General features: G+C 42.2%; 1 protein-coding gene across 1 annotated transcript in view; it reads right to left on the bottom strand.

Annotated features, from left to right (window-relative positions):
• Positions 1-997: 997 nt before the first annotated feature.
• SEPSECS (Sep (O-phosphoserine) tRNA:Sec (selenocysteine) tRNA synthase) overlaps positions 998-17,176 on the bottom strand; it is a 43,245-nt gene continuing 27,066 nt past the window's right edge. The window contains exons 9-11 of the mRNA XM_037897977.2: positions 7,560-7,653; positions 6,800-6,890; positions 998-5,368 (exon numbers count right to left, since the gene is read on the bottom strand). Coding sequence (XP_037753905.1) covers positions 5,113-5,368; positions 6,800-6,890; positions 7,560-7,653 — 441 coding nt within the window. The 3' untranslated portion in view covers positions 998-5,112. The remainder of the gene's footprint in view (positions 5,369-6,799; positions 6,891-7,559; positions 7,654-17,176) is intronic.

Here is a 17,176-nt window from a genome sequence, read left to right as displayed (position 1 = left end):
AGAGCTCCTTTCGTCTTACAATAAGGCATATTTGATGAACATGTTCTCATGAGAGCAGGCCCTAAGTAGGGTCTGGGAAGATGGTTGGGGAGGGACTATAATTGTATTGAGTAACGCACCTCTATGATTTCTAGGACCCAATGATTTGTAGCAATCCACACCCCATGAAAATAAAATAAATGGCACTTAAATGGAGAGGATGTAAGAGGGAGATCCAACACAGGTTGTACACCATTCCCAGCTAAGGAGTCAAATCTCTCGTCTTATGATGATGAGGGCTGGTGAGAAGACATGGTGGTGAAGATGGATGGTTTCCTCCTCTGAAATTTCTGGCACTTCCTGTGTCTGCATGGTCTAACTGAAGGGATGTACATGCAAGTTGCCCCTTCAAGCTAAAGGATTTAAACGCCTCTCTGCCATCTTGAGGAATCCTGTCAGCAAATTTGGAGATGGTGTCCTGTGACAGGGAGTGGCCCTCTGCTCCGGTCTCCCTGAACAAATCGCTCTGACACCTCCAATTTGTAACCACCACTGTGTACTTTATTTGTGTTGTATCAATCACCAACCTCTTAATTAGAGTCCCACATAGCAGTTCTATTCACTGTGTCATACAATAAGCATCATTTTTTGCCAGAGACACTCCATGCAGTGATCTTCCTTTACCCTGGCCCTGCTGGCCTGCCCTCTCTCTCTCTCAGGCTGATCTAATAATTATCCCCTCTTTCCCTCAATCAGGTCTCATAGATCACACAGTGAGCAAGCTGAGACATTGAAAATTCCACAGGTGGTAAGAAGGAAGTGGGTGGTTGGGGCTACCTCCATCCTTTAAACACTCAGTTGGAGGCATGAATAAACTCAGGGTGTAGAGTTGGCCCCCAAAAGACACGATACACACCAACAGTGCAATATATGTGATAAATACTTGAAGAATTTGCTTGATCCTCTGAAATGAGATTTACATAAGCTAGACAAAAATATTCAAGGCTGCAAAGACAAATATATTAAAACATTTATTATGTATTTTTGCCCCTGATCATTTAAAGTAAGATATTACAGGAGATCTTACTACACAATTAATCAGACATGTCAAACATTCAGGAATATCTAATTAGCACAAGTTATTACATGGTAAAATGGAACTAAAGCACTGCATCTCGCACACCCTGAGAACAAACAGCACTGGCCCCCTCCTACACACAAAGCCACCCCCTCTCAACCACTTAATTTGGTTTTCTTTGAGGAGTTGTGGGAGGTCCCGTGGCCTTACTTATGTTGAAAGTGCAGTTGCTCAAAATCTCCACATGATCATCAGGTCAAATGTCAGTTCACTCATTCCCTCCTGTGAACTTTGTGGCTGAGTGCAGTGCGGCAAAAGTTCTTGCTTCTTCCCCTTCGCCATAAAATCTCACTGCAAAATTTTCATGGAAGGCAGCCTTTGTCAGCTTTTCCCTCTCGCCCTACCTCCAAACAATGTTGCCTCCATTCTATCACCACCTTCTAGCAGCAGTGCTGTGAAACTCTGCCCACTTCCAAGGGGTAGTATTTCCCATCGTCTTGAGGGGACTTGTCCATAATTGGTTATTATAAGGGACATATGGAAAGATTAAGTTAGTAACTGAAGCATCACTGGAATGTACATTACTTACTTTATCACACACACTGGCGGATAGTGGTCAATGACATTATAATCTTCCTTTAAAAGCATTCTGTTTAATAATTTGGCTCAGATCTTTTGTACAGAACTAGCTCTGCATTGTGAGAGACCAACACAAAGGTTTGGTAATTCTTTTCCATTTGAGTTTGGATTATTTAAATCAAATTTCATTTCAAGTTATTATTAAATTACCCACAGCATATGGCCTTCAGAACTTACCGTCTAAATTAAGATGTGACATGACATAACAAATGACAGCGACACAGCAAATGAGAGTGACAAACAACGGGGTGAGGAGAAACAAGAGTAGCAGCAATAACATCACAGAGGTATTTAGTTTAAGGCACATGCACATCATGATGGTACAAGGTTTTTTTAAAAAATATTAAATTGACTCGCTTCATGAGGGCATTTGCTGAGTCTTCGATGTGAGCCCGAAAAATGGATTTGATTGCAGAGAGAATAGCGGCCCTTGCAGGGCATTCCAGGCACAGAGATTAGTGTTGGGGAAAGAAGCCCTGACGATGCCCATGAAAGAAGTGGACAAATGGGGCACAAAGGCTTGGGGCACTGGCAGAATAGGAGGTCTGGCAGTTCTGTTCCGGCTGGCAGAATTCTACAATTTATGGGCCTTAGTTTGTATAAAAGTATTTTACAGTGGCTCATACAAATCACGCTTATGAACAAGTAAGTTTAACAAAATCTAACTGGATAGAATTAATGCAGCATTTAAACAGTGATATTATGTTAAAGTAAAAATATGCCAAGACAATGGTATCACAAAACAAAATGTGTGTGTGTGTAAAACTGTGGGGGGGGGGGGTTCACACTCCTCATAGCTTCAGCAGGCGAAGCACAATGTGCCCCTAGGGGCTACTTGCATTCCTCCATTTCTCCCGCAGTAAATTTGTTGTGTGTCATACTGCATCCTCCTCTATTTCAGGGTCTCCCTACAACTCCTCCACCCCCTTCCTCATATCAGGGGCTCAGTGTGTGCCCCCATTGCTCCAGTCTGTGTGTCCCCCCTGCATATCTCCCTCCCTGTGACAGGGTACACAGCAGGAATGGCTGAGCCAGCCCTCTGTCACTCCAACTCCAATTAAAGGAGGTAAATTGGGGTTGGCTGGGGGAAACCAGTGGCCAACTGGCAAAGGAGAAACAGCTGCCAGCCTGATTAGCCTGGGTCTATATACAGGCCCAGAGGCAGACAGCGGGGGGAAGGGGGAGAGAGAGTGAGAGAAGGGGTGAGCCAGGGAAGGAGTGTGGTAGCTTTGCCCTTCTGGGTCCAGAGACTAAGGAGTCCTCAAGGCTAGAGCCCCCAAGCTGTACCTGGTGAGAAGGTGGTGGGGTGGCACTATGCAAATAAACAGCACTGGTGACTGCTGAGCCAGAAGGTCTTGGAGTCGTTTTTGAAGTGGAGCAGAGACAGGACCAAGGGGGGCCCTGCTATGCCCTGTTATGCTCCCCATCACCATTCCCCACTCTCCAGGTCCTTGTTCCTCACCCCCAAGTATTTATGGTTTGCCCCTCCTGACTCCCCACCCCTGCTTTCTCCTCCCCCCATCTCCACTCTGGGCCCCTGCTTCCCTCACCACCACCACTCCCCATCCCTTACATTCTCTTGCAGATCCTGCTTCTCCCACAGCACCATTGACCCCTAGTCCTCTTTGGGTTCCTGCATCCTTCCCCCTCCATCTCCCTTTCCCCCGCTTCTGGGGCCCTGCTTCACCCATCATGACTGCCCCATCCCTCTGGTCCCTGCTGCATCCCCTCACCCTGGCCCCCTCCCTCGCTGGGTCCCGACTCTTCCCCCCCTGCCCCACTTCCCTCCCTATATACAATCCTTGGAAAGCTCTCATTTCTGTTAGGGTCCAGGCTACAGTCTCCCCACTCAATAGGTTAAGCTGCTGCCTCTGTTATGTACAGGGGGCAGCAGAGATTCCTCTGCATGTGGCAACGAACAGTCTGGGGCCCGGATTTTCCTCTGAATTGGGCTCTTCTGGTGTTCTGATTTCCACCAGAACTAAAAGAAGTGGGCCCACGGATGCCTAGAACATTCCATTATTTTTAAAATTGCTCAGATGTGGCGTGCCAAAGATATCACATTACAGAAAAACACAGAGAAATGCCACTGAGTTGAGCGTTAGATCTTGCTCCACGCGGCCAATAAATGATTTGGAATATCTTTAATTTAACCAAATTGCCACTCTGCATATACAGCATGAATCCCATTTTAATTTCTTTTTTAAAATGAAAAACTTTACAAGCCTAAGCCAACAAAAGCAAATTCAATGATATGGGTCCTTAGCTAGGTTAACCAGTTCACTCAGCCACTGAATATAGCTGGTGCAGCAGCAGCACCACCCATAGGAGATGGTTCACAATTAGGAGGCATGGTCTCAAAAATTATCCAAGTGCTGGAGTAAATCTAACCTCCTGGGAGTCCCCATGAATATCTGCTGTCCCTCTTCAGGACCCATAGGAGAACCAATCTCCCATTACTGCAGGTCTGCTGATTGCTCCCATTCAGGAGAGCAATTATTAAGGCACAAATCAAATGCAAGAGGTAGGGGAGATCTTCCCATTTCACTGCCTTTCTACTGCAGCCCCCTTCTTTCCTTGCTGTTTACCCCCATATGCTTCCTTTGGCACTCTTCAATCCTGCTAAACTTTCCAGGGGCTGAGGACTGGCTGGGTATGAAGTGTTGTAGATTTCCCTTTGCCACAGGGAGTTTGTGCCTTTCCATGGTGTTCCCCGCCTAAGAACATGTCCAGATTTCAAACATGTGGCTCCTGTTTGCAGCTGTTCAAACTACTATCAGGAAAGGGACTTGGAAAAACCATCTCTCCCCATTGTATCTCATCCTCAGATTATTTTAAAATTGCATTTAATAATATCTATCTCCCCTCTCATGCCCATAAAGAGATGTAGCAGGAGATGGCTGTGAAAGCACTCATGAGCAAATACTCACATGTACGAACACTCATTCCACAGACATTTTTGTGAGGAAAAAAGAACTGTTTGCTAAATGAACACCAATAGCAAAATCAGAAGGGATACAAAACACTGCTCAAGCAAATTCACTTTAAAATATTAATCAATATTCACTGAAATTTTCTTTAGATATTTGTCCAGTTCCAACCACAATGGGGCACATTCATCTCTAGACAAAGACCCATCTTAGTGCCTTCATACCATTTAAGCCCCATTTGAGTACTTAAGTGGGTTTTCAGAGGTGCAAAAGCCTCGTAGTTTGCTGCCTGCACAGCAGTGAATATTACCCAATAATTTTTTAAAATCTGAATTTCACCCAAGTTTTTTTAAAATTTAAATTCCCATTCCCTGTATTGCATATTCCACAATGTAAATAGGATACAAACTTCCCAGAATCAAAAAAAAAAAAAAAAAAAAAAATCATCACACCAAACTTTGTGTGTTCCAAAATTCACATCTTGTTCTAGTCTTCAGTCTCTCCCGCACTTGTATGTTTGGTACAGTTATCCATTTCAGGCACATCTTTTCCATTGCTCTTTTCTTTTCTAAAAGTCTTCATACACTTATCCAGTCTTTTTAGGAACAGGTCTACATCTTGCTTTTTCATTCCAACTGCTGAAGCAGCATTGAGGTAAGCACAGGGATAGTTATTTGTATGTGACATAAAGCCTTTGAAAGTGTAGTTATTCACTATTTGCAAAGACCCAAGGGGAACCACCCTGAAAAAAACAATCACAATTCAATTAAAAATGCTCAGGGCTGTTTACAGGAAGCACAGTATTCTGAAATCATTTACAAGCATTTCTATGCATAACAACATGTGTAAATTATAAACAAGTTTGTATAAAAGTACCTGAAGTGAACCAATTATTAAAGAACATTAAAATCAAGAACTATGAAAAAAAAAAAACAGCGTAGGTACAAATAGGATTGGGAATTTTGAACTTGATGAAACCCTGAACTTTTCGAAGATGGTATCTGTTGCGACAAATCTACACAAAGAGGACTATAATAGCAGGACAAGTAACAGTTACCATCAGGCAAACCAAAAAACCCGCCACCCATCTTACTGCAGTACATACAGATTTACTGTAGTTCATCTGTGTAAGAAGTGGAATAATCCAAGCTAATGAAGCATGTCTTCTGATGTGAAAATACTCAGCTCTGCCAGAGAAAGTGACATTAACTATGTAGCAGCAGCTGGTTGACAGCAGCAATATTCAGATTAAAGAATTCTGCCAAAACAAGTTTTAGATCATCCTCTTCTTCTAAAAGGTTTAAATTGAAATCATTAAAAATTATTTGGCCTGCATTTCCCTTGCCATGTACTGTCTAGCAGTAAAATTTTTCCACCTACAGTGGCTGAAGTTAATTCTGGAAAGTAGGATTTTCTTTCACACTCCAAAAAGTAACTAACAATATTAGAGATTAGCAATGTGTTTCCCAGGTCTTCGGCACAAAGATGATTTTTTAAAATACAGCTGAAGCCAAGTTAAATATTCCTCTAAAATTACAACCCTCAGTTTTTGTCAAGTACAGTAACAGCTTCCACAACTAGTGAAAGATGCATTACCACCAATTTGTATCGTGGTATCACACCTAGAAGGCCCCAATTAGGGATCAGGACTACATTGTGCTAGGCACTACTGCCACACATAACAAAAAGATTATGAATAATTTGGGACAAGGACAATCTTAAGATTAGTGGGAACAGGTGCTAAAGCAAACAGACAGGGATAGTACAATGTAACATGGTAATCAGTGGTCATATCATAGCACACCAATTGTCTAACCAGCATTCAGTGTTTCGCAGGCATCCTGACAGTGGCAAGTTTTAAGGAGAGTTTTGCCAGACATTATGTAGTTAGTGGTTTAGCATATTTTTACAGGAAGCTCCTTGTGTACATATGGAGCAGTATGGGACGAAGCATGAGGACACTTTTGGGAAAGCTTAAGTAACAGACAGTGAATGGCAACAGCAGCAGAATGAAGAATGCATCACTCTGACTCTTTACAACCAGCTTCAAATTTGTGCGAGAGATACATGTGTACACATTATACCTCAGTTAGTTTGTAAAGTCCTAAGAACCATCACAGCACAGCAAACTTCACTGAATATGAAATTTTTTTAAAATATCTCAGATGCTCACCTTGCTCCTGAAACTTGTCTTGTGAAAAGCATAGATCCAAGCTGAGTGACAGCCATGTCACTGTGTTTATCTAGGTTCTCTAGTGACATAGCTGAAGACATAAATAGCTGTGTTATAATAAGTGTAATAAAGCTCCTCTTTCATCAGAAAAGAACCATTGATAAGTTTTATCTAACAATGGTAACCTGGTTAAGTATTTGGCTTAGAATATAACTAAGATGAACATTCTTACTATTATTTTTAAGTCTTTTCAGTTTTCTACTAAATATATCCTTTCATTATCTCATTAGACTGTTTATACAGTTGAGATACTGCGTGGAGAGAGACATTCCAGTTTTCCAGGTTCAACAGAGTTATTGCTTACAATGAAAATCCCAAGTAAATAAAGGGACTCACTAGTAGTCTATTTTACTGAAATTCGGCGCCAAGCAGTTGTGGTTGAAATAACTATTAAACAGTATAAAAATAAATAAATTGTAGTACTAAATGCTAACATGTCAGTCTTTTTACTCTCATGATCAAACTAAGCATATTTTGATCACAAGCAGTTAGGTATATAAATACAGGGCCTGAGGCACTAACTGCACTACTCCACTTTTAGGCTGATGTAATTCCATTGATTTCCATGGACTCGTATTGGCATAAGATTAATGGAATGGAAGGGTGAACCATATGCAAGCTCATCTTGTGTATGCAAGCGTATTACAAATACAGAAGATTTCAGAAGTGCTGGCTTAGTTCAAACCTGAACGGGAATTACCTAAGGAAATAGGATTGTGTGGTGTGTTCAACAGCCTCTCATTGTAGACTTCTGCTAGCTTCCTCAGCTGACTTGAAAGGTAGGAAAACATTTCCTGGAAAAAAGCAACAATTTTCAATTTTCTTTCTTTCTTTCTCTGTTGAATAGTTAATATCAATTTTGGAAAGTTGTCAGTCTCCAGAATATATCAAAGTACCTAAGTGGTCCCCATTTCATATGTATTAAGCATCAGCCATTTATTTGAGTCAATAGGTCAGACAGTGCCCTTGAGCTGCGCATGGAAGCCCCTTCTTTTGTAGATATCCCTCCATACAGAGACGGGGTGCTCAGTTGCCTCCATACCATTGTCTTCGCCACCTGACCAGATGAAGCAGCTCCATGTGGGCCAGCACCTGTGCTCACGATTCCTACCAATCCCTCTTTGGCTCTGCAGAATTTATATAGAAAAGGTAATCCATCCATCCATCCTGGCAAGGAGCAGGGTGGCCTTGCTGTGATAGAGGCTGCATCTGCAAACATAGCAGACCACCTGTACTCCCACATCATCTCTGATCTAAACTGTTCACCACCACAGGGCAGCCACTGCCAGGGAACCAGGGAGTTAGAGAGGAGCTGACAAGGCCAAAGCTGGTGTAAGGTTGCAGCCAGTCTGCTATGCTTTCGGGCAAGAGCTTTACCATAGCTCAACAAACCCTGCCCTCCCAACAAGACGCTGTGGGGGAATCGCCACAAGGAAATCTTTGCAGAAATAGCCACACACAAAGCCCTTGTCTATAGTATTTATCAGGACAGGGGACAAACTGGTTCAGTGACAAAGTTGAGATATCATTCCTTGGAGCATATTTTATATTTCTTGGAGAATACTATATTTTACATATATTTAGTGTCCTTCATCCTGAAGGAGCCCAAAACACTTCAAATGTACATAACATAGCGCACCACTGGAGTTGAGTATGGCAACCAACTGGTGCATAACTCTGAACGTCAACAAGACATGTTGAGGAGACTAGAGGGAAATTTTGTCCCACTACACCAGGACAAACCTCTACTCTTACAAAAGTCCCACGGCATCTTTCATATCCAAGTACAGCAAATAGGACTATAGCTGTGACACTCATGACATAAGAAGCTGAACCTTTGGTGAAACATGATGATATCTTTGAGCACAAATTCTATCAATAAATACCCGCTTCAAAAAAAAATTAACCTTGCAAGATGCCAAAGAAAACAGGAATTAGCATTCCTTTCATCCATCTTTTTTAACTTCCCAATACAACACTAAAAAAGCACATTTTGTTACCATCAATATCTGAGAAGAAAATATTCTTGTTTTTTACCAGCTGAAACAGTTCTGTGATGAATCAGAATATTTCTACTGTTTAGCATCACAGATCTGGATACAAATGATGGTTAAATATTAACTGTTAATCAATCAGATCAATTTTTTTGCTTTTTGATTGATTTAAAGCAGGGCTTTGGAACAGAGCCCGGAGCTGGAGCTGGAGCGTGGAGCTGCAGGTTTTTGCCTGGAGCTGGAGCAGAGCCGGCGCACAGCTCCAAAGCCCTGATTTAAAGGTAAATAGTTGGGGAGGTTTGGACCCACTTGTCTAAAGTGAGGAGAACACTGTTCTACCTTCATTGCAGGCCAAGTCATGCCAAACTGCTGCTTGCACTGTTTTAATCTGGAACAGTCTTAGTGTAGAAAAAAAGTGCAGTTTGGCATCTGTCACTAGAGGCCTGCAACTGCCACCAGCTCCTAAAAGGATCCCTCTTTTTCTACACAAGAAGGACAACAGGTCAGCATCTGATCTGCCTTCACATTAAGCAAGAGAGCATTGGTATGAGTATGAAAGTATTTTGTGCCATACACTATATTCTTCTCCACAGTCAACTATGCCATGCAGACAGTTCCCCTCCTTGTCCTCTTTCTGGGAAAAGTAGCTGGTCACCCTGCAGCTGCTGCTCAAGCTTTCTAAACATTATAGATGGGTATCAAAAGTTCAGATGTCATTTCATCAGACAGTTCCTTTATTGAAAAGGATGCCAAAAGCAGAGATGCCTACGTGAATTGCCTACCTATCCTGACTAATGCATATGCGACATCACGATATTAGGAAAAAAAAAAACCCACACATCACAGCTGCTTCAGGTCTTCACCAACCAAACAATTCAGTGTTAGTGATGCTCCCCTCACACCTCAGCGCAGAACAGATGGACAACAGTCAGAACAAACACCACTCTTCCTAACACTTCCTATGGCCTCTGAGTTGTCATTTTCAGCACTTCACATTGGTAGACATAGGGAGAGAGAGAAAGGGGGGGGCGCCCACAAAGGCAAAGAGGTTTTAAGTTTGGGTAGCCTATTCCTGATCATTAGGTATCAGCTTGTTCTTCCTCCTGACTATAATGATTTTGTTCACCATTCACTTCAGTACAAATGCCCGCTTGCTACTTCTCCCCATCATTCTTTCTCATGGCCATTGCTTCGGCATCCTCATCAATTTTAGGACTTGACAAAGAACCCTCCTTTCTACACACAGCAGCATCAGCATCCTCCATGTGTGGATCATCATTCTACCTTCTGACATGTACCTCTCTGACTGGAACCAGTTAGATCTGGTGAATTAAAGATACCATTGTAGGTAGCACCTCAGAGATTTTACAGAACCAACTGGGTTGGGGGGCAGTTCTGAGAAATGTGTATACCTCGTTTTCCTGGGCCACTGCGATGAACTGAATTGTAGCCTCCATCTTAGAGAAATCAAGTGAAAATGGCTCCTGAGCTGACCCTCTTAATCACATGGGATGGATTCACTCAAACACAGAGAAATAGTGTCTGCCACCTAACAAAATTAATCAAACTACCTTTAAGTTCACTCACAACAGCATGAAGCTTTTGAGATGTCTAGTTAGAGAAAAAAAACTTGCAAGAGGCTTCTATGGGCAGTGAGGAGGACTACTAGAAACTTGTGGCAAATCATTACTGCTTTGCAGTGGCAATTTGAAACCAAACCCAATACTTCTATGGTTTGAGGACAACAGTTTGCAGTTGGCTTTATTTACAGTATCCTCTTAGAAGCTTAAAAGTAACATTTGTTCCCATATCCAGGCACATTTTTCTTGCTCCTCGTGGAAGACAAACACCATATTCATTTGTTATTCACTTTCTTGTCACAATAAGTTATACTCCTGGGGGAATTCTGTGCCACAGCATGTGCGCAGAATTCATATCCCCACAGATTTCTTTGCTTCCCTTCAGAAAAATGACTTCCTGATTGGGAAGCTGCAAGTGTGGTCACGCACCCTTCCCCAGCAGAGCAGGCACATTGTTTCAGGCACCCAGAGCAGCTGACAGAGAGGTAAATCACAGAAGGGGGTGGGGAAGAAGATGCTCCAGCCAGTGGCTTCTACCCTGTGCCGGGCCCAGCTGCTAGTGCTGGCTGGACTGGGGGAGGACTGGACTTCCTCTTCCCCTGCAAGGAGCAGCTGCGGCCAAGTCAGACCCCAGAAACCTTTCCCGGATGCAAGAAGCTCTGCCCCCTCCCGCTTCCTGCCCCATCACTCCTCAGCTGCGGAGGGAGGGGTCACTGTGGGGGAGCTGCCCGTCACCCATGCATCTGGACCCCTCCATACCCAGACCCCACATCGAGCCTCACTCCCCCAACACTCAGAACCTCCCCACAGAGCTCCCTGCACCCGAACCCCCCCACTGAGCCTCACCCCTGCATCGACCTCTTGCTGAACCCCCGCACTCGAACCCCCACCCCAACAAGTCCCACCCCCCTCCGCACGTGGACCACCCCTCGCTGAGCCCTCCAAACTCCAATTCCCATCCCATCAAGCCCCACTCTCTCCCAGCACCCAGACCTCCCTGCTGAGCCTCACACACCTGAGACCCTCCTCCCCTCCACCCTCGGCTGAGTGCCATCCCCTCATACCCAGACACACACTCCCAGCTGAGCCCCAACCACCTTCACTGGACCCCTCTGCAGAGTCCCATTAGCCCTGCACCCAGAACCCCCAATGAGCCCCTGTGCATCCAGATCCCCCACATACACACTGACTGTCCCACACAGAACCCTCTCACCCCACACCTGGATTCCCCCACACTACGTCGCTCCACACTTGGATCCTGCTGGGTTGAACCTGCTTGTCCCACACCTGGTGCACCTGGCGTAGAGGGGCAGGGCCTGCGGTGTTTCTGGGGCAGGCCTGGTCCTTGCACTGTGTCAGGTCAGGTGCAGCCTCACTGCTGAGTCTATGTCCTAGGAGGGGTCCAGGATGACTCCTACCTCTGTGTAGCCAGTGCCCTGTGCTCCCTACTGCCATGCTGGAGCCTCCGCATTTACTGACAAATAAAATTTGCAAAATTTTAAAACACTGTGCATAATTTTTAATTTTTTGGTGCAGAATTCCCTCAGGAGTAAATAAGCATCACTAATGTGCTCATCTATTATATCAGTATCATTTTTGTAATCTGATTTGTTCATTATTTTGTGCTCCCTCTATTGGCTATTTACTTCTGCAGTAACAGAGGATAACACTGCAAGGGAGTGTATTTAGAATGGCTGTTCTCAGAATACATTTATTGAGGAGAATGGTGATGAGAGAAAGTTAGAGATGAGAACAGTAAGATATTCCCCAACAATTTAACACTCTAAGCGTGTCTCATTTGAGGACTTCCCTATAGTGTAGTACATTTGACAATGTCCCTTTAATAAAATAACTTCCGATTTGTATAATTAGGTTCTTAACTTAGCTACTTATAGCAGTACATTTTCCTCATTTATGATTAGATATCTAAACCACTCAATTAGCCCAGAATTGTTACTTGCATGTGGAGGGACTGGATGAATCAGGGAAGAATGAAGAAGTAGGAGAGGAAACCTAGGTATATGCATTTTCATCAAACTGACTGAAAACCTCTGTATACAAATTTAAATGTTTTCCTGTTTTTGTAAAATAGCATGCTTTGCATTTTAGAATTTTTATTTTCCATTTAACAACATCTAGATCTTCTATAAATAAATAGTTAGCTAAGCAGTTCACTGTACAATAAATTAATGACTTTTCAGATTTGGCAATATTTTGGGGGGTCAAGTCTATAGTTGACCTCTATTATAAAATCATTTTCTGCTGCATGGAAAATTTATAAGCACCCCAAGCAAATATATACAATGAGCTCTTAAAAGAAATGTAGGTAAATACAATTGATTTTTTATGTGGTAGGCACTATAACTCAGTTTTTAAAAGACTTATCATACTAAAAGGTGTATTGAATTACTTACACAGTAAATGTCAGCTAAATTGCTAGGGGGAAGAGTGAATGAAAATGTGAAACAACTGTACCACAAAAACTAGCTAGCTATTGAGGTAAATGCTGTTATATGAAAATATATTGCACTTCTGGCATTCTAGCTTGATTTCTAACCCCCTAAAACAATCACATCTAACGGAAAACTGAAAATTCAGTTAATCCCAGAGGCAGCGTATATCAAAAGTGCCAAATGACATGGTCAGGTTAGATATAATCGCAAGCTTCACAGAAGTATACATAAAACTATCAAGAAACTTTTGAAGAAGTGAGCAAAAAAATCAGTGTTGTTTCTGGAGCCAATTTTGGTAACCTGGATACAAAGGGACAGTTCCTCATCTGCTGTTAATTAGCACAGCTTCATTGAAATCAGTCTAGCCTGAGGTTTCATATTAGACCGACCATGAAATGTGAGGTAGTAACACAAAAATCCAGTCTATGAATATCACGGGAAAGTCTTTAGAAATGGGATTTATGGTTTCTAGGTTTACCCGTTAATAAAGCCATCTACTACAATATGTACCGTTCAGTGCAGATATACAAATTGCATAATACACACATACCCATTTTTGGACAGGAAAATTATTTTATTGGACATTAATAATTTTGGAATCTTTACATTTTAATGCAGAATCTTTATCTGGAGATATGTTCTCACAAATAGTTGAATCATACTATATATTTATATTGCAGAATTCTTCTAGTTTTGAGAAGCTAAACTAGACTTAAAGGGCTTTCCATCTCTTAGGAGATGGTGGGTTTAAAAAATATTATTTGCCTTGGATTATGGCAATACCTAGAGGCTGCACCATGCTAGGCCCTGCACTCATACAACACATATGGAAGCTGTTCCATGCTCTTAATCATTTTTGTTGTCCTTTTCTGAACTTTTTCCAAGTCCAATACATCTTTTCTGGGATGGAGCAACCACATCTGCATGCAGTATTCAAGATGTGGGTGTACCATGGATTTATACAGAGGCAATATGATATTTTCTGTCTTATTATCCATCCCTTTCTTAATGATTTGCAACATTCTGTTCACTTTTTTGACTGCCGCTGCATATTGAGTGGATGTTTTCAGAGAACTATCCACAATGACTCCAAGATCTCTTTCTTGAGTGGTAACAGCTAATTTAGATACCATCCTTTTATATGTATAGTTGGGATTATGTTTTCCAGTGTGCATTACTTTGCATTTGTCAACATTGAATTTCATCTGCCATTTTGTTGCCCAATCACCCAGTTTTGAGAGATCCTTTTGTAGCTCTTCGCAGTCTGCTTGGGACTTAAATATCTTGAGTAGTTTTGTATCATCTGCAAATTTTGCCACCTCACTATTTACCTCTTTTTCCATTTATGAATATGTTAAATAGGACTGGTCCCAGTACAGACCCCTGGGGGATACCACTATTTACCTCTCTCCATTCTGAAAACTGACCTTTTATTCCTACCCTTTGTTTCTGATCTTTTAATCAGTTACTAATCCATAAGAGAACCTTCCCTCTTATCCCGTGACTGCTTACTTTGCTTAAGAGCCTTTGGCGAGGGACCTTGTCAAAGGCTTTCTGAAAATCTGAATACACTATGATTGTTGACCCCCTCAAAGAATTCTAGATTGATGAGGCATGATTTCACTATACAAAAACAATGTTGATTATTCCCAAACAAATTATGTTCATCTATGTGTCTGACAATTTCGTTCTTTACTATAGTTTCAACCAGTTTGTCCGGTACTGAAGTCAGGCTTACTAGCCTGTAATTGCCGGGGTCTCCTCTGGAGCCCTTTTTAAAAATTGGCATCACGTTAGCTATCCTCTAGTCATTTGGTACAGAAGCTCATTTGAATGATAGGTTACAGACAGTTTGTAGTCCTGCAATTTCACATTTGAGCTCCTTCAGAACTCTTAGGTGAATACCATCTGGTTCTGGTGACTTATTACTGTTTAGTTTATCAAGTTGTTCCAAAATGTCCTCTTAACGACACCTCAATCTGGGACAGTTCCTCAGATTTGTCACCTAAAAAGAATTGCTCAGGTTTGGGAATCTCCCTCACATCCTCAACCGTGAAGACCGATTCAAAGAATTCATTTAGTTTCTCTGCAGTGGCCTAATCATCCTTGAGTGCTCCTTTATTATCTCAACCGTCCAGTGGTCATTTAGCAGGCTTCCTGCTTCTGATGTACTTTAAAAAAATTTTGCTATTACTTTTTGAGTCTTTGGCTAGCTGTTCTTCAAATTCTTTTTTGGCCTTCCTAATTATATTTTTACACTTCATTTGCCAGAGTTTATGCTCCTTTCTATTCTCCTCATTAGGATTTAACTTCCACTTTTTAAAGGATGTCTTTTTGCCTCTCACTGCTTCTTTTACTTGGTTGTTTAGCCACAGTGGCTCTTTTTTGGTTCTCTTTTTATGTTTTTTAATTTGGGGTACACATTTAAATTGAGGGATTTTACTTTTGGTTCTGTACCTTTTAATTTCTGTTTAACTAAACTCCTCATTTTTGTGTAGTTACCCTTTCTGAAACTAAATGTTACAGTGTTGGGTCACTGTGATGTTTTCCCCGCTTCAGGGATGTTAAATTTAATTATATTATGGTCACTATTACCAAGCAGTCCAGCTATATTCACCTCTTGGACCTGATCCTATGCTCCACTTAGGACTAAATCAAAAATTGCATCTCCTCTTGTGGGTTCCAGGACTAGCTGCTCCAAGAAGCAGTCATTTAAGCTGTCAAGCAACTTTATCTCTGCATTCCTTCCAGAGGTGATATGTACCCAGGCAATATGGGGATAGTTGAAATCCCCCATTATTACTGAGTTTTTTATTTTAATAGCCCTTCTAATCTCCCTGACAGTCACTATCAACATCCTGGTCAGGTGGTCTGTAATATATCCCTACTGCTATATTCTTATTATTCAAGCATGGAATTACTATCACAGAGATTCTATGGTACAGTTTGGTTCATTTAAGATTTTTACTTCATTTGATTCTACGCTTTCTTTCACATATAGTGCCAATCCCCCACGAGCACGATCCGTTCTGTCCTTCCAATATATTTTGTACCCTGGTGTTACTGTGTCCCATTGATTATCCTCATTCCACCAAGTTTCTGTGATGCCTATTATATCTATATCCTCATTTAATATGAGGCACTCTAGTTCATCCATCTTATTATTTAGACTTCTAGAATTGATATATAAGCACTTTAAAAACTCATAACTTTTTAAGCTGCTGGCCGTTACATGATGTAATTGAATGGGACTCTTTTTCATTTGACAGATCCTCCCCTAAGGGATGTCTGAACCATGTGCTCCTCCGCACCTGTCGGCTTTCCCCCAGCCCTTAGTTTAAAAAATGCTCTACAACTTTTTTAATTTTAAGTGGCAGCAATCTGATTCTATTTTGGTTTAGGTGGAGCCCATCCTTCCTGTATAGGTTCCCCCTTTTCCAAAAATTTCCCCAGTTCCTAATAAATCTAAACCCCTCCTACCTATACCATCGTCTCATCCACGCATTGAGACCCTGCAGTTCTGCCTCTCTAACTGGCCCTGCGTGTGGAACTGGAAGCATTTCGGAGAATGCCACCATGAAGGTCCTGGACTTCAATCTCTTACCTAGCAGCCTAAATTTGGCCTCCAGGACCTCTCTCCTATCCTCCCCTATGTCATTGGTACCTACATGTACCACAACCACCAACTCCTCCCCAGCGCTACACATGAGCCTATCTAGAGGTCTCGAGAGATCCGCAACCTTCACACCAGGCAGGCAAGTCACCATGCGGTTCTCCCGCTCATCGCAAACCCAGTTATAGACATTTCTAATGATTGAATTGCCCATTACTAATACTTGTCTCTTCCTAATAATTGGCATTCCCTCCCTCAGAGAGGTATCCTCAGTGCGAGAGGATACCACATCATCACCTGGAAGGAGGCTCCCAACTATGGTATCATTTCCTTCTGCAAGATCTTCAGTTCTGGAGGGGTGGGAGCTATCATGGCTTTAAGCCATCTTTGCGCCTTCTTGATCCTGGGTAACACTGAGAGATGGAGACATCCCTGACATAACATAGAAAGCCCTTTGGGCCTGACTAAGGCCTGGTCTACACTGAAAAATTAGACAGACCTAGCTATATCACCCTAAGCAGTGAAAAATGCTTCACACTGTGCGACCCAGTTATTGTATATAGACACTGTAGATGCAGCTTGGTCGATGGATTAACTACATCAATGGAAAAACCCTTTCCGTTGATGCAGGAAGCATCTACATTATGACAGCACAGCTGCAGCACTAGACACACCCT

The sequence above is a fragment of the Chelonia mydas genome, chromosome 4 (assembly GCF_015237465.2).
Source record: "Chelonia mydas isolate rCheMyd1 chromosome 4, rCheMyd1.pri.v2, whole genome shotgun sequence".
Classification (NCBI taxonomy): Eukaryota; Metazoa; Chordata; order Testudines; family Cheloniidae; genus Chelonia; species Chelonia mydas.
The sequence above is the reverse complement of the archived record's forward strand: the minus strand, read 5'-3'. Positions and strand labels throughout refer to the sequence as shown.